General features: G+C 32.4%; 2 protein-coding genes and 1 non-coding gene across 7 annotated transcripts in view; 1 reads left to right on the top strand and 2 right to left on the bottom strand.

The window, feature by feature from the left end:
* Positions 1-180: 180 nt before the first annotated feature.
* LOC144851838 (checkpoint protein HUS1-like) lies at positions 181-4,212 on the bottom strand. Of its 2 annotated transcripts, none has more exons than XM_078709479.1 (8): positions 4,074-4,212; positions 3,593-3,714; positions 3,040-3,216; positions 2,624-2,731; positions 2,144-2,218; positions 1,715-1,814; positions 1,456-1,575; positions 181-1,123 (listed from the first exon to the last, which is right to left on the bottom strand). In XM_078709479.1, the coding sequence occupies exons 1-8, from the start codon at positions 4,123-4,125 to the stop codon at positions 1,038-1,040; spliced, it is 840 nt and encodes a 279-aa protein (XP_078565605.1). In that variant the 5' UTR covers positions 4,126-4,212; the 3' UTR covers positions 181-1,037. The 2 variants fall into 2 exon arrangements, with proteins under 2 accessions (XP_078565605.1, XP_078565614.1); XM_078709488.1 differs by lacking the exon at positions 4,074-4,212 and adding an exon at positions 3,921-4,062.
* A 3,795-nt stretch (positions 4,213-8,007) lies between these two features.
* On the top strand, positions 8,008-8,080 carry Trnar-ccg (transfer RNA arginine (anticodon CCG)). Its single transcript has one exon. It is a non-coding gene; the product is annotated as a tRNA-Arg (tRNA).
* Positions 8,081-8,327: 247 nt separating this feature from the next.
* LOC144836685 (unconventional myosin-Vb-like) overlaps positions 8,328-27,007 on the bottom strand; it is a 44,641-nt gene continuing 25,961 nt past the window's right edge. For all 4 annotated transcript variants that reach the window (XM_078691603.1, XM_078691601.1, XM_078691600.1 and 1 more), the window contains 16 exons: positions 26,597-26,821; positions 23,461-23,554; positions 22,334-22,620; positions 21,923-22,099; positions 21,376-21,707; positions 17,556-17,676; positions 17,321-17,398; positions 15,393-15,492; positions 14,949-15,119; positions 14,425-14,576; positions 13,992-14,081; positions 13,537-13,687; positions 13,224-13,360; positions 11,893-11,964; positions 11,236-11,496; positions 8,328-10,846 (listed from right to left, as the gene is read on the bottom strand). In XM_078691603.1, the coding sequence (XP_078547729.1) occupies positions 10,607-10,846; positions 11,236-11,496; positions 11,893-11,964; positions 13,224-13,360; positions 13,537-13,687; positions 13,992-14,081; positions 14,425-14,576; positions 14,949-15,119; positions 15,393-15,492; positions 17,321-17,398; positions 17,556-17,676; positions 21,376-21,707; positions 21,923-22,099; positions 22,334-22,620; positions 23,461-23,554; positions 26,597-26,821 (2,688 nt within the window). In that variant the 3' untranslated portion in view covers positions 8,328-10,606. The remainder of the gene's footprint in view (positions 10,847-11,235; positions 11,497-11,892; positions 11,965-13,223; positions 13,361-13,536; positions 13,688-13,991; positions 14,082-14,424; positions 14,577-14,948; positions 15,120-15,392; positions 15,493-17,320; positions 17,399-17,555; positions 17,677-21,375; positions 21,708-21,922; positions 22,100-22,333; positions 22,621-23,460; positions 23,555-26,596; positions 26,822-27,007) is intronic.

Below are 27,007 nucleotides of genomic sequence, written 5' to 3' on the forward strand. Positions count from 1 at the left end.
TCACACTTTTGCACATGCGTGACTTCATTGGTCAAATAAGGTATTATACTGGTCATTTCATGTCATTTACTTGAAACAAAACATTTTTTTCGTTTTTTTTTTAATTAAAAAAAAAATTTAAATAATACAAAAGTACAATATCTATCATTGTAATTTTTATGTATTATTTAAATTTGTCCATATCAATTTGATCCAAACTTCAGTCAATAACAAACTTTCTTTGTTACCGGTCAAGATAGACCTGCATTAATAAACGAGCCAAATGTTGACCAGGTCCCACTCCTCTCTAATTAAAACATTGGTCAATTTGGGACTTGGAAATATTAAAACCATTTAATAAGTAATATAAAATTATGTAAACACACTTGTCACAACAGAAAAAAGATCAAAAAGTGTATTATAAACTTGTTATAATATATTTACATTTTACATAGTATGTAGTGATTTGATCATACATTTATACAACAGATATTACAAAACTTTTCAAATTAATGTATTGTACATGGATATAACTCTGCCATTGCCCCACATATATGAAATAAATTCTTTCAATAATAATATTATAGTATATGTCTTTTCTTTTTAGAGGTTCTAAAGCCTTATAAAATATTATAGATTTGTTGTTAATGCAAAAGTGGCAAGGTAGTTAGGTAGCTACTACCCAAAATGCAGATTTGTTAAGGTAATATTTATGTAACTAATGAATTTTAACATTTTTCTAATTTATTGTACATGTATGAATTTAACATTTTTCAATCTGTTTGAGAATTTAACTTTATAAATCCTCTTGTATCTTTATGTTTGAAAGTCGTCTGTATATTTTTCTTCAAGTCAGCTGTAATGCTGTAGTACAGCTGTTAGAGCTACCCTTGTAAAACAAAGTTGAATAAATAAATAAACTGGGGCAAGATGAGCAGGCAGCACCAGCTAATACTGGCTTGCGAGTATCATGCAATGGTCACATTGCATGGCTGGAGCTGTTGGATGCGTATGAAATATATCTAAGTTCTGCTTTTGTTCATTTTATTACATCCGGTTTATTGTTGTACAATTGGCATACTATATTGTAAAGACAAGTCCTCTTGTAGAAGAAGAAAATGAACAAGACGATTATCAACAATATCTGAAATAAACATTAAAACAAGCAATAAAACAGTTGAATGTAAAAAGTATACTTTACAGAATCAAGTCCTGTGGCCGTATTCACCAATCACACTTAAGTGAGATATTTCCCTTAAATTAATATTAAAGTATTTCCCTTAAATTTTATTCACTTAGATTGGAGATTTTTGTAATTTTAAGGGTTTAGTGTGAATGGTGAATATAGCCACGAGTTTCTCAATATTTGGAATGACTGTTTTAGTGGTCTTTAGTAGATTCCTCAGCCCTCCAACCTAATGTGGTGTCCATTCAAAACAAAAAACTCCAAATAATAATAACAATAATTCAACTTACTACAAATAATCTTTTGTGGATTTAGTTGTAGACCAGAAAAAAATGTCTGAAATCTCTTAATATCAATTTTTGCTCCAAACATTTCATCTTTATTTCTTGTTGAAACAGATGGTTCATCATCTGTTAAAAAAAAATAAAACAAGAGAAATGGTTTAATGGAGGTATGACCAGTAGTCAGTGCCATATTGTCCGTGTTTTTTTAATACCTAACAGTTAAAAATAAGAGACTTAACACAAAGAAAAGTTAAAATGAACATACCAAAATATTGAACTTGCAATGATTTAAAATGTGTGGATACTGTGGCCATTTGACTTTCAACTTTTAATGTCATATCTCCATTTTGATTGGCTGACAGTTCCTATGACAAAGCAAACAAATATTTCCGATAATAAACGCAGTATTTTTGTGCATTCCTACTATTTTCACAATTAAGGCTCATTTATACTGGGATGATAACTAGATAAATATGCATTTTATTACATAGAAACATGTGTGGATGTCACACATAATCTGAACTTGCAAGTTTGGTTTTCTCTGGGAGGTAATGCTTGAAGGTTATACATTTAATGCAAGTAACTTCAACAATTTTAACAACAACAAAAATGACAGATCATCCAAACTGTCACTAATGTAAACTACATGTTTGCATTCATTGCTTACAAGAGAACTACTTTTATCATAACTCACCAGATAACTTCCAATATTCTTCATTCTTTCTACAACGTTTTTGATGAATTTTAGAGATGGCATATTAATGCTTACCTATAAAAAATATGAAGACATAATAAAAATTGTATCAAAAACACATACAGTAGAACCCCTATTAAGGGGACAACTTTAGGACCGGTCGCTGTAGTGCTAAAAGAAATTGCACCTTGGTGGTCACTTCCTCTTAATATGGATTTCCTAAAAGAGATGTTCTACTGTCTAAGCCTTAAGCTCTGTCTACACTATCAAATTTTATGTGACAAAATAATGACAACATATCACTACCAAATGATAAGTGTAGACAGAGCATAACAGATTGTGCTGGTATTTATATACTAATTACTTATAAATTGATTAATTGGGTACATTCACTATTATATCATAGTATAAAAGATAAAATTAATGAATTTAATAATGTTGATTTTGATAGTAATTTACTTAAAATATTTGATAGATTACATCAAAATCAGGAATAGTTGGTTCCTGAAACTCATCCCACAAACGTTTTGGTATAACATTAACAGGAACATCATGATTCACGGTTCTGCTATGACCACTTACTGAACACTAAAGCAAAAAAAAAGAGGTAAAAAAATAAATAAGTGTTTTAATGTTATTCTAATTTTCTTCTACAGCATATCAATTGATTTGACACTTGAAAAGTACTGTAAATGATAATATGTTGTTCTTATATAGCACTTAATGCACAAAGCCTCCAAGTACTGTAAATAATAATATGTTGTTCTTATATAGCACTTAATGCACAAAGCCTCCAAGTACTGTAAAATGATACCAATATGTCAAAGAAATAAATAAATCAATGAATGATAAGACAAAAGATAAAACAAATGATATTTAAATTGAAAAACACATACCAGCTCCACAAAAAATGTGAGACACGGACTTAATTTTTTAGTGAGCTTTATTTTGAGAGATTTAGCAAATTGAGCTGTTTTGGCAGCTCTGACTAAATCATCTGGGGTGACTTCAAGGTAGATTTCATTTGCATCTGAAGATACTCCCTCCATATTAAATTCATCAAAGAAATTACTCTGAAAAGAACAATACTTTACAACATTATTCTTAATAATATAATCATTACATAATATTACAATGCAGTGATACAATATTGATTAAATGTTTGCAGTGTCTGGCAAGATACTTTACTTACATTTGCCTCTCTCCACCCAGGTGTACAAAATGTCAAGACACAACTATCTCTGCATTTATGGGAGTATGTTTCCATATACGTGAGATTGATAAAAAAAATGACAGGGGTAATATAATAATATGTACAGCACTTAGACTAGAGGTTTCACATTAGGCACTTTAGAAATCCAGGATATTATTAAATCAACATGATGAATAAACACTCTATACTAGATAATAAATCATGTAAAAATGTGTTTCACCGTGCATACTACTTACAGCTGTTACTTCGCACCAGATATTACCCTTGCATACATTATCATTGAGGATGAAAAACATTTTATCTTCTGTTATCCGCAAAACACAAAGGTGCGTCATTTTTGCTATTGTTGTCAAAACTCCTACCAACAAAAATGAATATTTTATTTGATTAAAATTAAAAAAGGTATAAATAAAATCAGGCCTCTTCTAGTATAGGTACATTAGTAGGCTTAACTATAATGTATGGCTAAAAGAGTCCTAATAAGCGTAGTCACATTAATGTTTTTCCTTGCCGTAGGTTAGCTAGGCCTAGGATAGGTCTCATTCATTGACGTATAGCACTCACTTGCTGCTGGCCGCCGCAGACACTCCACTCTGCTGGCACTGGGTGAGAAATGTTATTGGTCCGTTGAGACGATTCAGCCCATTCGACTAGGCCTAGTTGGCTAGCTAGGTCTTTATGGCCTATATCGTTTAATATATTAGGTTTATGACTTACGAATAAATCGATCTATGCATGCTACATCAACAACTTTAGCTCTAAATTTCATATTTCAGCTTAAGCTCAGGCCTACAACATCAAACTTGCCGCCTCGATGCGATTTGAGGTATATTCAGAGCGTCATTCTGACGACTGGAGCATTCTCTACTTCTCTACGGAGCGCCATTTATGCCTTTATTAACTTCAATAATAGAAATAGTACTACGGTAACTGCTAAAGTGGACCCAATTTAGCCCCAGGGTAGCACAGTGATATAAAATAGAAATAAAAGTCACTACTTTTAATATCGTTTCGTATTATACCCATATCACAAACTGACAAACAGAAACATCTTGGCATTCACATTGATTCAAATTTATCTTTTTCTTTTCATGTAAATTAACTCGTTCCAAACTGGGCTTGTCCATCTCCATCTTATCGCGTGCTAGGTCATTTCATTAATAAACACACATCCATATTCCTCTATAACACTATAATCCTCCCACACATTGACTATTGATGTAGTGTTTGGGGAATCAGATCGAATATTGACCGAATACAGACCATTCAAAATAGAGCACTTCGCATTATCCTTAAAGCTCATCCTCTCACACCACGAACTAACATTTACAACACCTTAAATCTTCATACAGTCCAAGATCGCATGCATCTACAACTGGGCTCCCTTGCCTACAGGTCTGCAAATGGTCTTACTCCCGAATTCCTAATCATCGATGTACCCGAAGTGTCAGTGAGAGGAAATTTGTCGTCCCTTTCCCTAAAACTGAAACTTTTAAGAACAGCTTCATCTATAGAGCACCAACATACCTGAATTTGCTATCCACCAAACTAAGAAATGCGGTAACAATAAATAATTTTAAGTCTGCTTAAAAAAAATATTTAATCCCAAAAGAAAAAACTCAACGTTTTGTATAGTATTGTAGGCTATATTTTTGTATTTAAGTACATATATTTTATATATTTTTATATATTTTGAACATAGTTCATCCGTTTTTTCATATATGTTTTTGACTGTCTGCATATGCTGTTTAGGGTCACCCTCACAAAATAAGGTTTAATAAAAAAATAAAATAGAAATAAAGTCACTAAATTTTAATATCTTTTCGTATGTTAATACAATGTGCTCAAGTGGACCCAATTTGGCCCCAGTGGAGCACAGTGATATAAAATAGAAATAAAGTCACTAAATTTTAATATCTTTTCGTATAAAACACTGTGCTCAAGTGGACACGATTTGGTACCAGGGGAGCAGTGATATAAAATAGAAATAAAGTCACTCAAGTTTCAATCTTTTCGTATGTTAATACACTGTGCTCAAGTGGACCCAATTTGGCGCCAGTGGATTCTTTTTTTAAATGGAAAATAATGAATATTGTTTTTCTTTTATTTTGAAAGAGAGATATTTTGAGGATTGTAAATGTCAAGTGGAACTTTTTTTAAATCAGAAACAAAGTTGCATGGCATTATTTTCCATTAAATAGACTGCCATAAAACCTCGAAAAGAAGCCCATGTGCTCCTTCATTTTTAGTACTCTTGGGTGGGCTTCTTTTCCACATGGAGTTCTTTTCGAGATTACTTTTGCAAACAAAACGAGAGGACTGCTAACTTCCCGCCCGGAAAATATTTTATTTACATGATTTGAAAAATCTTCTAATGTAAATAATTAACAGCATCAAAATTTAACAGTGTGGCGTGTTGACCGCGAATGACTAACATACCATCTTTACCATAATACACCTGCACAGACTCATTTGCATAACAACGCACGCACATACCAAACTGTTTAAAATAGAGCTACAAGGTACCCAAAAATGACATCTATTATGTTTTCAAACAACATGCATAAGAATCTTCAGTACCCCATTATGCTTGGGGCTGAGCAAAGACAATTTTGAAAAAAAAAGCTGTATACAGTAGATTACCGCCCGAAAAAATGGCGTTACATGATTTGAATGAAACAAACATAAGACTCACCAAGACAATATATGAGCTTGTCCCCGGAAAGTGCACCTATTCATTGAAATATAAAATTAAATATTAAGTCTCCAGTACTAGCCCATCCATGGTTGAGGCAGAGCAATGAAAATAGAGCCCAGAAATGCACTTACTTATACTTATTACTATACATAGTCACCTATGATAATTATGATAATGTTAAAATTTCAACTATCCAGATGCGACTTCAACATTTTAGGTTGGGTTTTAAAAAAACTCGACTTCATATATACTTCAATTTCGAAGATCTGCTTAAAACATATTTATTTATTTATTTATTTATTTATTCTGCCATAAACTTTTATTCACAACATATTAGTAGGCCTACAATACAATATCTTGCATGAAACAAATATTTAAAAGTACACTATAATGTGTAACGGTAGAATTACAATTCTAATGTAAAAGATTAACAAAATAAAAATTGAACAGTGTTGTGTGTTGATCGCGAATGACTAACAATACCGTCTTTCCCACAGCACATGTGCACACTCATTTGCATAACAAACGCCCGGCATACCAAACTACGATGAGATAAAATTAATTCTCTTCTAAACACGTAAGGAAGAGAATTAATTCCCTTTTTTTTACATTAAAATAAATTGAGGGCGCTAAACATAAAATTTAAACCACCAAAGGAGTTTGCGAGAGCCAAAAAAAAAAGATGGTAAATGTGCTCTCCCTGCCTCAGCACTAAGGCCCTGCCACAGCCTTTTGGGGTCGTTTCCACCACATCACCAGATGCATTGATGTTGTCGCCTCATGATGTGTGGTGGAAAGGGGGACGTATGATCTGTGAACCCCAAACACAGTGGCTCGCATAGCCTTAACTCTTTTCCACCGACCAGCGTGGGAATCGAACCCACGACATACGTGTTGTTAACACGACGCTCAGACGACTGAGCTAACTGATCATTTTGGTTTAACAAGGCTAATAAGATATTTATGACGTAATGATGAATTACGTAATACACGTATAAATAGACTATTATCAGCTTTTCAGTCATGTACTTGGTGGCGTAACGGGTAATGCTCAGTTTTGAGTGCTATCGGCTGGGGTTCGAACCTCGACGGATATTTTTTTTTTTTTTGAATATTGTTTTTTTTTTAAATAGAGATATGTGACACTGTATTGTCGAACATGTATGGTACCATACCGATAGGTATTCAAATATGCTTAATACGAAAAGATATTACAATTCAGTGACTTATTTCTATTTTATATCACTGTCTCCAAGTTGGGTCCACTTGAGCACAGTGTATTAACATACGAAAAGATATTAAAATTAGTGACTTATTTCTATTTTATATAGTCACTGTGCTCCACTGGTGCTAAATTTGGTCCACTGAACCAGTTACCGTAGTACTATTTCTATTTCGGAAGTAAATAAAGGCATAAATGGCGCTCCGTAGAAGTAGAGAATGCTCGATCGTCGAAATGACGCTCTGAATATACCTCGCGATTTGTAATGTTAATTTGGTTGTGAGTAACATACGAAAAAATATCGTGACGGATTCACTAACTCCGATTTACTTATCAATCTTTGGTCAAAATTGTCTTAAAAGTAATAAAAATAATAAATATAAATCAATCATAATAATAATATTACTGTTAAAATAAGTTAATAGATATTATATAATATTGGATATTTTGTTTGAATGATATTAACGAGAGTTTGGTTTTCAAACCATATTTTACACCATGCATAAATTTTGTTCAAGAACTCTTTTTATATTTATCATCGAAAACTGTATTATTTAGAGTTTCATGGTCAGCTATAGCAAAAAATAATATAATTTTTTTACCGATAATATATAACTATATTTGCACAAATTTTCCCAGGATATTTGTTTAAAAAAAGACTATCTTTGTCAGATGTTAATTTACAGTACCTAGTGGTTAAATAGATATGTTATTTGTTTCCCATGATGCCCGACCCTGTGGCCTAATGGATAAGGCGTCAGCCTCCGGAGCTGAAGATTGTGGGTTCGAGTCCCATCAGGGTCGATATTTTTTTTTTCATTTTACTTGTTCATTGATAAAATTGTAGAACTCTATTTTAAAGAAAAAGCAACAATAAATAGCATTCTATTCTTTTCTTTTAAAAATATCCATTAAACTTGTTTTAACAACAAAACACTGGATTCTAAACAGTTCCATAATTATCTAGTAATCTCACTCAATCCTGCTTGATCTGGAGGCGGAGGTGGTCCTGGGGGCATACACGATAAACTAATGAGAGATGAAACGTACGTGGGAATAGCCATTTAATTTATTTAACATTCTTTGTGTACATTAGTAAATTTAATCATCATTTTTGCATAATAAATATTCTTTATGGTCGAAGGTTTACAATACATCGCCATCTATAAACACACGCACACACATAATTGTTTTAAGCTAAGTTGGATTTGGTTTGGACTAGGATCGAACTAAACAAGTTTGTTTCTCAAGTTCAGCATGGTGTACTTGTTGACAGATTAAAAAGTAATACAGTGACACTACATTTATTCCACAATCTACCAATTTTCTGCTGAATTTGCAAAATAAAATCAGTAATACAGTAAACCATAAATGCTATATAGGACAACCACTCACCAAAAATGTGTCCAGTTTTCTCTAGAAGTGAATTAATGTATCATTTAGGAAAATTACAGCAGAAAGTGGTGCTTGAATACAACATAGGTATCAGCATACATGCACAAGAACATTGTACTGTTTGGAAGACTAACATCATTGTCAACTATTATATAAATAGCAACAGAAAATAAAGGTCTGTACATGACTTGTTGTCAATGTGTACAGATACAAATATTCTACAGTATGGTGCAGTTAGCTGTCATTAATAATCTATATGTAAAATATATTTATGATGTATAGTACATTCATTTATTTCTAGCAAAGATTTACTGTTAGAAATACACAATATTCAATGGAAAAATAGTGCAGATTGAGCATATATTATTTCAGTATAAGGCAGGGGAATGTTTCAATGTGTTGAGAAACTACAATAGGGTGACTTAAGATTTCACCCGAATAAAAATGAAAAAACTTTTTTAAATATATGTCTCTGTTAAAAAATTTATTGCTTTGAAGGGAGGTAATGGAAGAGAAAGGATTAAGAAGAGAATGGAGGGAGAGGAGAGGAGAACTGAAGGAAAGAATGGAGATGAAACCATTGGTTGGTTATCAAATTATTGTTAATATATTCATTACAACCTTTCTGAGACATAACCCAAATCCATGCTAATATTACTGTACGTGTAAAACAAATGCCATGCCTCCAAACACAATTATAAATCAATTTCATTTATGAAAAAAAATAGTATGAATAAACCATGGAGGTAAACCTCCATGAATAAACTCTTTTTACTAAAATGTAATCCATCAGTAATTATTATGTGTACACCTTTTAATTACGATTCTACACCAGTGTTTTCAACCAGAAATAATCAATACAAGAGTTGATATATATATATTATATAGACACATACACATATATTTATACAGTTCATCACAAAAATAGGTATCTGAAAAGTGCAATAACTCATATACTTCTGGTTAAACAATATCTACATTATTTGGTTCAATTTAAAACGATGATTTAAGTTAGAAAATAACTGTTATTTAAAACCAATTTTATGAGGAATTCAATATATTGCTAGCGAGACGTTCCTTCCTGCCATACTATAATACAAACATATTAAACAAATACATAAAGGTAATTAAGTCATTTTAATATAAAATATCAATAAACATGCAGTCGATCGATTATTGAGGTAAAAAAATGATGAGATATTATATAAAAGTTAATTTGATGGGATGCCAGTAAATCAACAAGTAAAATGATAAAGTATAATTTTCTTGTTACAGTACTCAAGCAAACAATATATTTTGAAACTGAAATAGTAAACACTGTGAAATACAATAAAGAAACTGTAACTCCATCTTATGTACATGTTACAAATGCATAGTGTTGAGTTTACATTTTTTGGTCAACAACAAAATAAATTTACCTTTAGTTACAATTATAACGTAAATTTGATTAACCTGAATAAATCTAAAATTTGATTAGCTAAATAATCGCTTGTATTTCTTGTGCCCTGATTGGATAATCTTCCATTTTGAAGAAAAAATTGATTTAATTGTATTGGAATTGTACCAGTTTGGTCCTGATATGAATAATATAAATAATTTGTCAACAATATTATAAAATAATTATTTTATGTATCTCTTATTGTCTAATATAGTAGGCTAAATATAGTTCATAAATGTAATAATCTGATAATAATACATAGCACATGGTTTCTATGACAACATGGCTAAATATCTATCTGCATCACATGACCAACAATATATTACCACAACTTTGTTATACAACACAAACATTGCAATATTGATACCAATTAAACTATGTTAATATATATTTCATTTGTTAAGTGTATTCCATCACCAATAATCAAACTTATTACTGTTATTAACTATTACTCATAAAATATAATATGCCTGTAGAACGATATCCTAAGTGTCATTTTATATACAATGTACGTAATTCAGACCGAATTTGGCAGGAATTGAAATTTCGTTTAGAAGTACCGACGATGGGTTGTATGGAAATGTTACTGGAATTTGATGTCGAGCGTCGATCAGAAGCTGAGCTTCACGTTTCGCGTCTCCACGATTCTTTAATTTTTGCTGAACTTGCCTAATGAATGAGATTTCTGTCCTTGATTCATACTCATCTGGTGTGTAGAGGCTCAGGATTTTGACAATCTGTAATAATATTAAAATGCAAACAGTAATAAGAGAAATGATTTGACTTTGAATACATTTTAGTGCCACAAGAACTCATTTTTCAAAAATAACAGGAAATAAAGTAAACTTGTGATGTTGTGGTTGTTATCATGCAACCAAGTTTGAATATGGTATCATTATTTCAATTTAATTTATAGAGGGTAACTCTCCAGCTGAATCAGCAGGTCAGCTGATATAAAAATGATAAAATATAAACATCTATACTTAACTAAATTAAACTCTTTACAACATAAAATATAATATAAAAAACAAACAATTTACGATAGAATATGTTTTTTAACTTAAAGGAATTAATATTGGAAGACTCTTTTAAAACAGCTCAACAACAACTAATGCTTGAAACCTACCTGAGTGGTTGTCAGCATGCTGCATGTATCACAGATCAACTTGACATCATCATCTGTACGTTTCTTGACCTGCAATAGCTGGGCTACCTGCACTAGTGGTTCTAGTATGTTCTCCATCCCTTGGTCAAACATGTTGTTTGTTCGTAACCACTCTTCCAATTCGCTTAAATTGTAGCGGATTTGAACACCCTTTGACCAATGACACATTTCTTTACGTAGCAACAGGTTGTTTATTGTTGTTGAGGTAACCAGGTAGAACGTCTAAGAAGAAAAAAGGAAATATTTGATCACATAAAAAGCTTTAGTTACATTCTTACATTAAAGTCATTTTTCAAACATTAAGAATATTCTCTGCTTTATAAATGGTAAATACATGGATTCTAGAACAACATTTATTTATTTCTGTTTTTATTGTGAAGACACCTTCAGTATCATAGTACTGATATCACTGGTGGATCACATAAACAAAATCAGATGTACAAAAATGAAAACAATAGTAAAGTAAAATATAACAAAAAGAAAAAATAAAATGGATAATTATGGATCATATGTAAATTTTTTAATTACGGTAAGTTGTGTGTACAGTTTTGTATATTAACTAATGATATGAATTAACTAATGTAAATAACATTAATAAAAGTATAATGGTAACACTACCTGTTTCATAACTTGACGTATGAGTTGAGGGTCCACTCCATGGGAATTCATAACTGCAAGGTAGATTGACAACTGAAAAAAAACCAGAATAAGATTATTTGTATTTGATAAGGTTTAAGTAAAGAGATGCTATTTCTTTCCTTAGATGAGTTTACAGAGCTAGTTCACATTGATCCCGGATTTGATTTGATTTGATTGATTCTTTTATTTTTCACACAACATTCATAAAAATATAAATAAAAAATTAAGTACAATAAAGTGTGAAAAACAGGATAACCACAAGAAAGCAAAGCTTTTAATCTGTGGCACCCTAACTTAAAATATAAATTTACAAATATATTACAAAAATGTTTTCATGTAGTAAATAAATGAAGGAAAATACAACGTGATATAATAATATATATATATATATATATATACATCACAGTCTCAGAATATATACGAAAATGTAATTAATTAAGTTAAAGTTAGACATATTTTACAAATGTTGTTTTCGCAAAGATATATTGTTTTGTTTAATGCATTTATTTAGTAATAGTTTTTTAAATATTGATATATTTTCACTCTCTCTTATATTTCTTATAAGTTGATTCCATAGCTTAGGTCCTCTATATGCTATACTTTGCTGACCCATATTAGTTGATTTTAATTTTATACAATAATTGTCTTTATTTCGAGTGTTATATGCATGATAATTATCAAATAAACTGAATAAAGAATTAAAACATTTTGGAAGTTGTCCTTTTTGGTATTTAAACATAAAATTTAAAACACTGTTTTTATACAAATCAAATATATTAATTGTGCCCGTTTTCACAAAGAGCTGAGAAGAAGGATGATGAAAGTCTACCTTACAAATAATCCTAAGAGCTCTTTTCTGAAGCAAAAGGAGGCGATCCAAATTTTCTTTGTTTCCCGCACCCCATACAATAATACCATATGTCAACACTGGTAATATAAGTGTCTTGTATATGGTAAGTAATACTTCAGTAGATACTAAATATTTTATATGACACATGGCACCAATTATTGAGGATGCTTTACAAGAAACTGCATTTGTATGGTTTCTAAAGTTCAGTTTCTCATCAATGATGACACCGAGAAATTTAGTATATGGTACTCTATCTATTGAAACTCTATTTATTGAAAGTACAAATTGGGATGTGTCAATGTTGGTATTCTTTCCACTAAATAACATATACGTAGTTTTGGTTGTATTAATATTTAATCTATTAGTTTTACACCATTTCTCAATTTTATTTAGTTCATTTGTCATTATTGTATAGCGGATAGCGGTCTAGTGGCCATTCACACTAACTCATTAATCTTACCTGTTTAATAATTGATTCAATGGAAACATTCCTCATTTCTTGTTGTGGATTATTAACACTACTTGAACTTCGACCTCTCATTCCTGTTGGCTTGTTGGCCGTTAATCCAGCACTGTCACTTTCTAACATTGCAGGAACTAAGTAAACAAAGTGAAGGTAAAAATAGGTAATCACTTGACAAAGCTCAATAGAATTGAATATGCATGAGAGAATGGCTTTTATCTGAAATTTTGCTTTAGGATTATTGGGTTCTTCAGCCAGCAAAAGACACTAATAACATGCAATCATACTCTAACTAGGACTTGTTACATACCTATCATTGGTTGCACTTGGTTTTCAATGATCCTTACTAACATTTGATAGATATGTACAGCTAGATCATTCAATACACGTCGATACTCAGACAAGTCAAAGTTCCGTAAGCAGTGCTCATTCTGGAAGTCTGAATTTTGTGACGAAAAACTCTATACAAACAAGATAAGAATAACAATTATTTGATTCGATCAATAAATCATGAAAAAGTAAATACAATTATTGTGAATTTATGACTGTGTAGAAGGTTAGTTAGACTTTTTGTTCTAGGTACTAGTGAGACATTTGTAGCAAAAGCACATGATCTTAATTATCGAAATAAATGTTAAAGAATGAATGTAGTATTGTAGATGTAGTTCTGAAAACTAGCATGTAGTCATATCAAAAGCACCAACAGACACTTTAACCTAAGTGTAGGCCGTCAAGACACAAGGATAAAGGTCAAAGGTGAATTACCTGTTCTCCACTGTATTGCTTAAGGTTGTGTAGCAGACGACATGTATTTGTCAACCAGAAAGAAACATACTCAAATTCTTCAAAATGTTTCTATATTGAATAAATCATACAACATTTTAAAAAGAAGACAAGATTTATAAAAAAAACTGTAAAACAAGTCGAATCTATTCGAAACATTACATTTGTAACATTATAATTTGTCAAATATGAAGAGTATATTTTGGATGTACAGTAGGCCTATGACTACATCTGTTGTAGAGCCAATCACATATCATAGTAAACAATTGGATAAAATAAATAAATTACAACAGTTTCTGGAAAATTGGGTACTGTGTTGAAAATGCTGCGCTTATTTAAGAGGGAGGCTGCTTTAAGGCCTATGTGGCATTCCAGGAAACTCTCATAAAATAAATATCATAATGCTACATCTTACTTTGACTGTTTTCTTGATTCCATTAATGACCCCAGTAAGTAACATCTTAATTTTGTTGTCATTGTTAATGTAGTCAGCGTGCCTGACACACATGAATATAATGTAGGCTGGTAGACCAGGTAGATAGCCATCCGCCATCTTGGGCTTGAAATCTGACAAATAAACATACCTTGTTAAATTATCTACAAAGCAAAGTTTATCAATAGAGCTCTTGCTAATTACAGTAAAAATCCTATTAAGAGGAAACCTTCAAGACCCAACAAAGTGTCCCTTCAAAGAGGTGTCCTCTAAATAGAGATTGGCTGTAGTGTTAAAACATACATCCCTCATTTTTTTTTCTTTTATTTCATGGAAATGAGTCCCCTTAATAGAGTCCCATGAATAGGGGTGTCCAAAGAAGGGCTGTACTGTAATACTAACTGTCTATTCTGATTGTCTGATAGTGTCTAGTGGAATTAAGCAACAGTACTTGAACATACAATGAATTAAGCAAGTAGAGCTCCCTCGCTCATAACCAAACTCACCTATAATAATATTCTTGATCAGCCTTGGTTGATCATCTGCCTGGTACTCAATAATTCCCATCAGGTCACGTTCTTTGTGGCGTACTGCTGGGCCATGATTTGGCGTGCCCATGTCATGGTGATTTGCTAAAATTGACACCGGCGAATCTGTTGTAGGCGTAAGGCCAGGAGCTGTAAAATAAGTAATTTAAATGTTACTCAAAAATTAATTTTTAAGAGTTTTTGAGAGTCTAATGATTTCTAAAGCTCTGTCTACACTATCAAACTAGATTGAAAGTGTGATGTGCGCATATATTATAGAGATAGGCTCAAATATGGTAGTGATATGCTCAAATATGGTAGTGATATGACATCTTCATGTCCATATATGGGCATATCAAATTTTTTGTTTGACAGTGTAGACAGAGCTTAATATTCTGTTTACAAACAAAAATCTTCACTTACATGGTTCGCCAACTGACGTCAGTTTCTTGTGAGCTGCCTTCAACTGTTTCTTCAATTTCTTCACATTCTTTTCTAAATATTCATTTTGTTCCATCAAATCCTGAAATTAAAAATGTAAATATTAATAATAATCAAACTCCCTTAGTTGCACCTATAATTGTTATATTCTGTTTAATACTTTCTCCATTAATCTCATAATTTGAATAAACAATAGATACAATGCACTTGTTTCCCAATTCATAATATATACCCTTTTCACATCACTTAGTTAAACTTTGGAGAGATGAAGCAAATACAATCGTAGGCCCTTAAGCATTGGACAGAAAACAACAGCAATATGACATAATTCATTTTGTTAGTAAAAGAACTCTTTTGGATAAAAGATGTATAGAAGAAGATTGAGGAAAAGGTGTGAAGGAGTTTTAATTTAATTTAAACTTTGAAAAAGAGGAAGATAATAACATTGAGCGCAAGATGTGGTGTTTTTATTGCTTTGCTAAACTGGATAAAGGGTTAGATAGGAGGTACTGTCGAGGACAAGATGCGGTCAAACAGTCAAGGGCAGGTAAGGGGCAGATAGGAGGAAAGGGCAAACATCACATTTCGGTACTTTGCTTGGCTGGAATAAGTGTAAAGTCCTTTTGTAGAAGGATTTTTCACATTCATGTTTAACAAATTCTACTCAATTAAAAACTAAGCAACATAAATGTAATAATATAGTATTAATAACAATCAATAATTAATACTAATTAATAATATGTTTATGTCATGCACTGAAATGTAGCATTTGATAATGATGACAATGATAATGAGGATTGTTTATTTTTTAAAAATGTATAAATTTAAATAATGTAGAAATGCAGAAAATTTGGTCTATATTTTCATTGATAAAACATTAAAATGTTAAAAACAAATTTAGAGACAAACATCTAACAGCAGCATAACTATAAACATAATTGGAATCTATTACTTGAAGATGTTCTGGTTTATCTGTGCTTTAAAGCTTTGTCTATACTATCAAACTTTATAGACAAAAACCGTGTGATGTGCCTAGATATGATGATGTCATATCACTACCATATTTGGGCATATCACTATCAAATTTGGGAACATTACACTTTTTTGGTCAAACTAGTTTGATAGTGTAGACAGAGCTTTAAAGTAATGCAAGGTTTATTTTTAACAAAAAAGCTAATAAATAAAACGTAATATAAAAGTTTATCTAAGTACATATTCTGTATTTAAATCATAATAGACAATGTGTTAGGTAACTGACTACTCTAGATATTAGATTACTAAACAATCTTCACATGTTACACAATATATAAATGTTACAATGTCATACCAAATTCTCCCTAACACAAAGACGCATATGCTAAGGTAAAAAACAAAGTTAAATACTGTATATCATATACAAAATCATGCAATCATATCTAGTGGTTAAATACATACTAATATGATTATTAAACATTGTTAAATATAACAAATACATTCACATGATATATATTGAGTTAGTTAGGCCTATTATTTACCATCCCTTCCACTGCTATTGAAACTGTTCATATACTGTACCTATCATATACTACTTTACCTATGTTTGTGTATGTAGCCTGTGGTGTATGTACTGCAGTGGTATGTAAAGGGCAGTAGCAGAATGCTATGATTGTTGATACTATTTATTTGAATGTCATTAACACATTACTCATCAACAAATATTGAATATTACCCCTTTCACATCAAAACTGTAGAGTTTACAAACATCAGGGTGGAGGTTGATGCCCCAGTGTGTGAAAACTTTTTGTTAGGGGTAAAGGAAAAACATTATAATATAAGATAAAACTACCATATATTATATATACATAAATGAAATAACAATACTGTATTAGCACAATTTCTAATCTAACATCCACCATTTGCTTGATACGTACCATATTTTCTGTCGTCAACCGTGTGATTTCGTGTTGCGCAATGGCATTCACACGATCCTCTGGTTTCAATTTCAAATTCTGTGGACGAAATTTTAGAATGTTTTTTTTAAAGTTATGATGATAATGGTACAGATGGATAATGGTGATGATGATTTTGATGATGATAATGAAATAAAGACAAAACTTGTCTTCTGTGACAGCAACTGTATTAGTGTCCAGTATTTATAATTCTTACCTCTCCAATAATTTCTTGTTGTCTATCGTTGTCTTTCATTACTTTCTTCACTTCTTCTTTCAATTCCTTTACTTCATGTTCATGGTTCTTTGTCTGTGCTTGTAACTCTTTTTCAAGAATTCTAAAAAATTGCAAAACATTTTTTATAAAAATGTCACTTTTGTCATCATAAATAACATTCATGGATATTTGTGGAAAATACATTATGATGATGATTAACCTATAATTGAATAAAAACCATATTGATATGAGGTGAAACAATGCTTAATGTAATTGTTCAAATATTATGTATTTCTTACAATGAATTTAAATTAAATAATAATATATATTTGATAATAGAAACATTTTAAAAAGGCATCAATCAAGTAATAGTATAACAACATCCAAAAGACATTCTTAAGATGCATTGTACCAGTTGACTACTTAAGTCAGTCATAAAAGTACCGGTACTAAAGTAGATGTAACAGAATCCCTAGAATCAAATTATTAGAGTGCATGCAACATGCATTCTAGACAAACAAGAAATGCCCTTTATGTAGATTGTCTTATTTGCATAAATGCAAATTTTCTATTTTTCAAGGTTTACACCTTTATACATTACTTAAATCCTGGTACAGTACTATAATATTAAAACCCTTATGAATATGCTGAATAGATAATTTACATATTCTTATTATCTAATACCATCAGATCATTAACTACTGGATGTAACACCTGTACTATGTTCAAATGCAAATACTTATTGTATTATTATAGAACAAAACAGCATGCATATAAAAGTCTTTTCCGTTGTTACAGTAAACACCAACTACACTGTTACTATTTTACCCTGTCTCATAATAAAGAAATATTTTAGAAACCGAAATATAATTTTAATTAGCAAAACAAAACAAGCTTGTTTGAATGAAAGTAGTTAAGTTAGTGCTAAGAACGGTGCTAAACTATCCTATTGGTGAAATGCAAGAGATTGAGTGCGCTGAAAACAAGCTGAAAGAGGAAGAAACGTGATTGGATGATGAGTAAACCAATAGGTGGAGGAGGTTACTCACAATTTCTGAATCAAAAGATCATTTTGTATTTCAGCTAGATCTCCATATTTATGTACAGTGTCATGTAAGCTGGACTGACTGACTGATAGTGCTGTGATTAAACTAACAGGACAAAAACACACACATTTAACAGTAGGTTGTGAGTAGGGGTGTAGGGCAGCTAGAGTGTAGGGCAGCTAGGGTGTAGGGAAGCTAGGGTATAGGGCAGCTAGGGTGTATGGCAGCTAGGGTGTATGGCAGCTAGGGTGTAGGGCAGCTAGGGTGTAGGGAAACTAGGGTGTAGGAAAGCTAGGGTGTAAGGAAGCTAGTGGTTGTGAGTAGAGTGTGAATATTTGGCAAGGATGATTAAAAATATAAATCAAGTAGGGGAGAGCGAGAGAAGGTTTGGTGTCCATAATATGGAAACTGATTTTTCGTTTTGAAATATAAAAAGACGTTTAAGTTGTTAGAAGGAAATGTAAATGGTAACAAATGGGAAAGTGACAAGAGATTAATGTGACAAGTGACAGAGTGGAATGTAATGTTACTGAGACGGACAGGAAGGTACATTCAAAGGGGATTTTTAAGAGATTATTGGGGAAAAAGGTAAATATAACATACAACAAACAACTTTTATATTTACAAAACAACAATAGCTTACTTAATATTTCCACACTACATATCAGAAGTAAAAAATAATCTTTCTTACAATTGCTTTTGAAGTGAACGGATAAATGTCGTTGTTAAATAATCATAATATATAAATAATAAATATATTTCAATATAAAAATGCATTTTTTGCATGCAATAATAAAAACACCAATATTTAGTTTAGTTTTTACTTAAATTCATGCTTTAATAATCATTATTCTTTGAGTAAACACCTAAAGAACCACTGCTGAAGAGAATTTGCATTGCTGTATTTTTAAGAAGCCTAAATGAGTATCATACAATCCAACTTTATTAAGAAAAAAATTGATTTGATCGACTGAGACAAGCACAATTTGTGTAATACATGACACGGTTTAAAAAAATCTAGAAACACATTGTTCACATACATTAATGTGCACAATTGAAAATCATTGAGGCATTGAGTTATTTGAGGCAGTGTTTTTCTTACGACTTACTAAATATTTTAGTTTTGATTATCTATTACCATAACCTACACTGTGTTGTCAAGATGTAAAGTGAATCATCTCAGATATATAGTTCTTAGTATGAAGAATGAATGGATACAAAAATCTTATAAAACAGTTAAAATGAAACAAAATATAACCTACCAAGTTGTCAGTAATTTGCTGTCAACATCTATACAAACACTCAATATATCACTACACATACACTCACCACCACGTGCACGCACAAACACCACCACACGCACGCATAAACACCACCACACGCACGCATAAACACCACCACACGCACGCATAAACACCACCACACGCACGCATAAACACCACCACACGCACGCATAAACACCACCACACGCACGCATAAACACCACCACACGCACGCATAAACACCACCACACGCACGCATAAACACCACCACACGCACGCATAAACACCACCACACGCACGCATAAACACCACCACACGCACGCATAAACACCACCACGGGCACGCATAAACACCACCACACGCACGCATAAACACCACCACACGCACGCATAAACACCACCACGGGCACGCATAAACACCACCACACGCACGCATAAACACCACCACACGCACGCATAAACACCACCACACGCACGCATAAACACCACCACACGCACGCATAAACACCACCACACGCACGCATAAACACCACCACACGCACGCATAAACACCACCACACGCACGCATAAACACCACCACACGCACGCATAAACACCACCACACGCACGCATAAACACCACCACACGCACGCATAAACACCACCACGGGCACGCATAAACACCACCACACGCACGCATAAACACCACCACACGCACGCATAAACACCACCACACGCACGCATAAACACCACCACACGCACGCATAAACACCACCACACGCACGCATAAACACCACCACACGCACGCATAAACACCACCACGGGCACGCATAAACACCACCACACGCACGCATAAACACCACCACACGCACGCATAAACACCACCACACGCACGCATAAACACCACCACACGCACGCATAAACACCACCACACGCACGCATAAACACCACCACACGCACGCATAAACACCACCACACGCACGCATAAACACCACCACACGCACGCATAAACACCACCACACGCACGCATAAACACCACCACGGGCACGCATAAACACCACCACACGCACGCATAAACACCACCACACGCACGCATAAACACCACCACACGCACGCATAAACACCACCACACGCACGCATAAACACCACCACACGCACGCATAAACACCACCACGGGCACGCATAAACACCACCACACGCACGCATAAACACCACCACACGCACGCATAAACACCACCACACGCACGCATAAACACCACCACGGGCACGCATAAACACCACCACACGCACGCATAAACACCACCACGGGCACGCATAAACACCACCACGGGCACGCATAAACACCACCAGGCGCATATACCTACCACCAATATTTTACACTCATATTTTTGTGTTAATGACTTTTTTATATTTTTAAATGTTTGAGCTTGTCAACAAAACGAATTTCCATCTTTTGACAAATAAATATTCTGTATTCTGTAAGCACATACACACACTACTTTTCCCAAACCCCTAAAATTAAGTTAAACACTTACTGATTTGTCATTTTCAACGACTGATAAGCCATCTCCAAGTCACCATCTTTATTCAAATCTTCAGCCGCTTGATCTACATACAACTGACGGTCAGTGTTTGTTCCTGCGTCCACTACATCCGGTGTGGTCACTTCTCGATGAACTATTTGCTCAGTCTTTAATTTAATGATCTCATCGCGATGTTTTTCATTTTCAAGATTCAATACCTCAATCTGCTGGTTAAAGACTTTGATGACTTGAGATCCATCACCATCAGATGCTTTTTCTAAAGACTCTTTGTACATTTCTACTTCTTCTCTTAGTTTATTATTGTCTTCTTTTAGTCGCTGCATCTGTAAATGTAATTCATTCTAAATAATAACAAGAAAATTGTCCTCTGTTTCAAAATAGTAAATTATTATTTTTTCTGGTTCTTCTGGCTTGTTTGTTATGGAGTTTAAATGAAGTTATGTTGAACACATAAATTAAATTATAATTATTACCAATCTCAACCTCTTTGTTGTTATATCACACATGACCAAAAGCTAAATGTTCCAAAAGAACTTACCTGTAGGTTTGTGGTATGAATTTCTTTCTCTAAACCATTGGAACGCTCTTTGTTGACATCATCCTTCTTTTCTAAATCAACCTCTAACTGCTTCTTTTCTTTTTCTAAATCTTTTAATCGTTTTTGCAATTTTAAGAAGATACTCATATCCATACTGGCCTTTTCCTCGCCTTGTTCCTAAAATGATAAAACAATCATTTATGTTTAAAAATGTATGGCAACTTGATAAATTTTGAGCTAAAATTTAATTGTGCAAATTCAAATAAATAAATAATAAAAAATAAATAATAAAATACTATGCTCATGTGAAAATATTTGTGTAAATTATTTTGTTTATCTCAGCCTGCTAGTGGAATTTTTTTTTAAATCTCTGTTGGCTGTGAATTTAATAAATAAAAATGTGTAACATACCTCAATTTCTCTATCTACAGTATCGGTGTCATCCAATTCAGTAGTACTTAGCGTACCATAGCCAGACTCGCTTCCCTCCTTTACATCTATTACAATTTGTCTTTCTACTGGATGCGATTCCATCGTTTTTACCTCAGTTTCTAAACTTTTCACTTCATCTTCCAGGTTTTGTTTTCGCTGTTCTAGTCGCGTGTAATCTTGTACCAGTTTTTGATGATTGTATCGTTCATCTTCTAGATCCTTACGAAGACCCGCAGTCTCATCTTCAACTTGTTTTTTAATTTCACCTAAAATAATATAAATTTGTTTAATGTTTATTTGTTTAATTTTAAAGTTTCTATAGCTCTGTGACTTTATGTGACAAAAAAATTTGATGTGCCCATATATGGGTAACGGGACGATTCGGCCCTGAGACGATTCGGCCCGGGACGATTCGGCCCTGGGACGATTCGGCCCGGGACTATTCGGCCCGGGACGATTCGGCCCTGAGACGATTCGGCACACTTACATTTATCGGCTTTGATATGCATTTATAAGCATAAAATAAGCTTTTCTCCCCAAACTTTATTTTCAGAGAGACTATGGGGTAGCACTACTAGGGATAAAGATGCAATAAAGCAAACATTTTGAAAACATTGTCGAAAATAATCATTTTTTAGTCACGCGAACGATGTAAACAAGTTACGCCCTCTGTTGGCCGCTTGGCGAATGCACGAAATAAACAAGGTTTTCAAAGTAATAAATTGAATATAAAATTACGTTTTTTTAGTAATTTAATATATATATTATATCAACTTTGTCAATATCAATAAATACGGATTGTTAAACACCTTTAAAAACTGGATAAATACCAAAAAAAATAAATATGAATTTGGTCTAAAGTGAGACGTTTCGGCCCACAAAGTGAGACGATTCGGCCCAAAAGTGGGCCGAATCGTCTCACCAAAAGTGGGCCGAATAGTCCCGGGCCGAATCGTCTCAGGGCCGAATCGTCCCTGAACCCCATATATGGACATGATGTCATATCACTACCATATTTGGGCACATCACTACCATATGTAGAAAGCATACTGCATGTGTTGTGTAGCTATGTATGATTTAATACTGTTAGTGACATCAATACGTACCTTCCATTCTCTCGCCTTGTTCTTTAAGTATATTTTCTTTTTCAAGAACATCTTTCCTTAACTTCTCACTTTCTGCTTCTAATAATTCTTTCTCCTATTAAAAACAACAAAGAAATTAACAAGAATTGTAGATCAAAAAAAATTTGACAATATTTCACTGTATTCACACATTAACGATCAATGATTGGTTCCCATTCCCTGAGAAGTTTTTGAGTTGTGCATAGCTATACCTTTTCCAAATACAGTTTTTAATTTAATTGTAGCAAAGTACTAATAACAGCTCGCATACTACAACAAGTATCTTTGCAATCACACACAAACAATCTCATATAAGCTCCCAATCAACTATCCAATGTACTTCCAATCACAAACAACACAAACAATCTCAACTATGATCCTCTCAATAATTTCCTAAAATAAACCCCAAGAGTAGATAAGTATAATGATAAATACTGAATACTGGTAAAATATTTCAGTCCTGTAAAAGTACAACAAGACTCAAGTAACTCAACAATGATAATGATGATGACAAAGTTGATTTTGATGAATGATCAATTAGAATTGATTGGTGATACCTTCTTCTGTTGAAGTTAAAATTTATTCAAAATGACAACAATGTGAAAAACAAACAAAAAAACAAGATAAAAACAAGATGGTCTGTCCTTGCATCCTTTATTGCCAAAAGAATTAGAAACTAATAATTTGATAAAATAATAATATTTTTATAAAATATTGTACTGACTCCAGTATAAGACCACCTTCGATACGTTTCAACATTTCAGAAAATATGATGAAAATAACTTCAAATTTGGGTGGATGGACTTAAACTGAGACCAGGGAAAAGTGAAATTACAATAATGTCACTCTTCCCTGCTGAGACAGTACAGTAGATTAAATCATAATAAAACATAATGTCCTAATTTTAAAACAAAGGGTCAGGATAAACAAAGGCAGACCACATAAACAAACAATACCTAAACAAAAAACAAGACAGTATCTAGACCAAACACTTATGATTGTTCCACAGGCCTAGGAATACCCGTAAAGATTAGGCCAAGAACCATGTGAGATATCTTGTACATTCAACAACAAATAAAAGGTGAAAACATACCTTCCTGAAGCTCTGTCTACACTATCAAACTTTATGTGACAACAAAATGTGATGGACACAATGATCTACCATATTTACGCATATCACTATCATATATGGGCAGATCACACTTTTTTGTCAAAATAGTGTAGACAGAGCTTTAGTGGAGATAACAATAAACATTATTATTGTTACATAAAATGTAAATACAGTATGTTTACAAGGTATGTAACTAATGGAAGTTTTCATATTGCACATTTTAGAAAGAAAAATGAAATTACTATGTTTAACATACTACTTGTGTAAATTACTATGTTTAACATACTACTGGTGTAAATTCTACTAATTATATCTACTTGTTTGAAATACTATAAAATGCCTGCACTTTGTTTACAAATCATGATTTTTAAGCTGAATGCAAAATAAGTAATACTCAATAAGTTAACTTTATAATAATGTTATGGTTTCTATTTAAAAAAATGTAATATTTAGATAGTTTATGTGTTATTATACTAATTAAACTAAATATATCTATAATTAAAACTTATTACTGTTTGATTGAGTATAGTCTCAGAGAACTAAGTACATTTGCCCAAACTTGGTGGGTTATACTCCAATAATACTGGCAAAGTGGGATTGTATGGCCATCCCCTATTATTATTAGTTAGTAAGTTAGTTTGGTATATAACTGGCTTATTAATGATAATAACTTATTGATTGTTAGTATACTAGCACTGTGAATGTATTAGTGAACAATACACAAATATCAATAAATAGTTACTATTATTGAATTTGTATATAACCTACCAATAATAATATTATTTTATTCAATGTATGTTGTTTTAAGCTGTGATATTAGAATGAAGATTAGTATGTTAATTTTTAATACTTTTCACATTGTTTATGTATTTATAACTCTGTATTATATTAATATTATTTAATCATTATATATTAGTAATAATATCAATTTATTATGCAAACTGAGTTTACCTAATAGATAAATTGGTGGAAATATAATATCATTATGTATATATTTTATATTATTATTGCTGTAATAATGCAGTTGTCTAACTCTGTTTAATACTCTGAAATCCACAAATTCTCAACATTTAAATAAAAATTATCCAAAGGATCTCAAACTCCTCCCAACTAGAGAAATTGCATCATCAATCCAGACCCATGGGTGTCCAATATTGGAGTTTACATCTCATATATAAAATACAAATAGCTTTGCATAAATAATATATAAATGATTTCAGCGGTGTAATTGTAGGGTGTGATTTTTTAGCAGTTATTTTTTCATTGAAATGTCAAATAATGTGATGAACTTAACCAAATGTTTTAATGTTTTGCAAGAGGAGCCAAGCCACGTAGGCCGCACCTTGGATACGCCTATGACTAGCTATCATAGACATGTGGAAGACGGAAAGATTGAGGTGAGATTTACAGAACGTTCCTAACCACTCAACACAAAAAATCACATCACAACCTCATACAAACACTCTCACATCACATTATATTATTATTATCCTGGCAGCGAATTTTGTTTCAAGATTAGCGTGTGAAATACACTATTAGTATATTGTTGTTAATATACGCACAACCCTAAATGGAATGTTATTAGCTGAAATATAACTTATGTTAATAATAAAATATATAAAAATATATAAAATAGCACCTTGGACATTTTGCACATTAAAACAATATATATATATATATATATATATAGTGAACAATTAGTAGCTAACTACTGTAGTAGTATTAAACAGGAAAGGGATTTTTGAAGGGCAAAGTTGGATAAATGGAATGATAAATTTGTCAAACTTTATTGAGCCAAGGTTTAAATCTTTATAAAGGTGTTTTTAGTATTTTCATTACTGTACAAACTAAGTTTTAGTTTCCATGCTAAAATATCATTAAAATAAAGGAATGAGAATGAGGGTACTAATCCTTATCAAGGTGTTGTAAGACGGTTGCCATGATTTTGGCAAAACCTAAGTACATTCTGTAAACCTGTCTACTATCTAGTCTAAAATAAGGCTTCACCTGATTAAACTGTTCTTGTGCAGCTTTCATATCTAATAATAGTTTGTCTCTTTCGGTTCTCGTCTCATCTAATTCGCGTCTCAACTTTGTAAGTTCGTCTTCCATCTCTACCTTCTTTTTCTGCAGCACGTCAACTTCTCCTCCGCGGCTTTCCATTTCTTTGACTTTTGTTTCTAGTTTTATTATAACTTCCTCTTTTTCTTTATTCATTGATGAAACTTTTGCCTAGAAAAATAAACATTTATTATCAATTTATGGGGAAAACACAAAAAAATAATGTCAGTATAAATATTCTACTATCTGCTACTTTTTTAGTTTTCAAACCTATTCATGATTTGAATAACATAATTTAAAATATATTTATTGAAATTTATTGAAAATAAAAGTAGAAATAATCAATCTATATATAGT

This window comes from Antedon bifida, chromosome 1 (genome assembly GCF_963402885.1).
Source record: "Antedon bifida chromosome 1, ecAntBifi1.1, whole genome shotgun sequence".
Lineage (NCBI taxonomy): Eukaryota > Metazoa > Echinodermata > Crinoidea > Comatulida > Antedonidae > Antedon > Antedon bifida.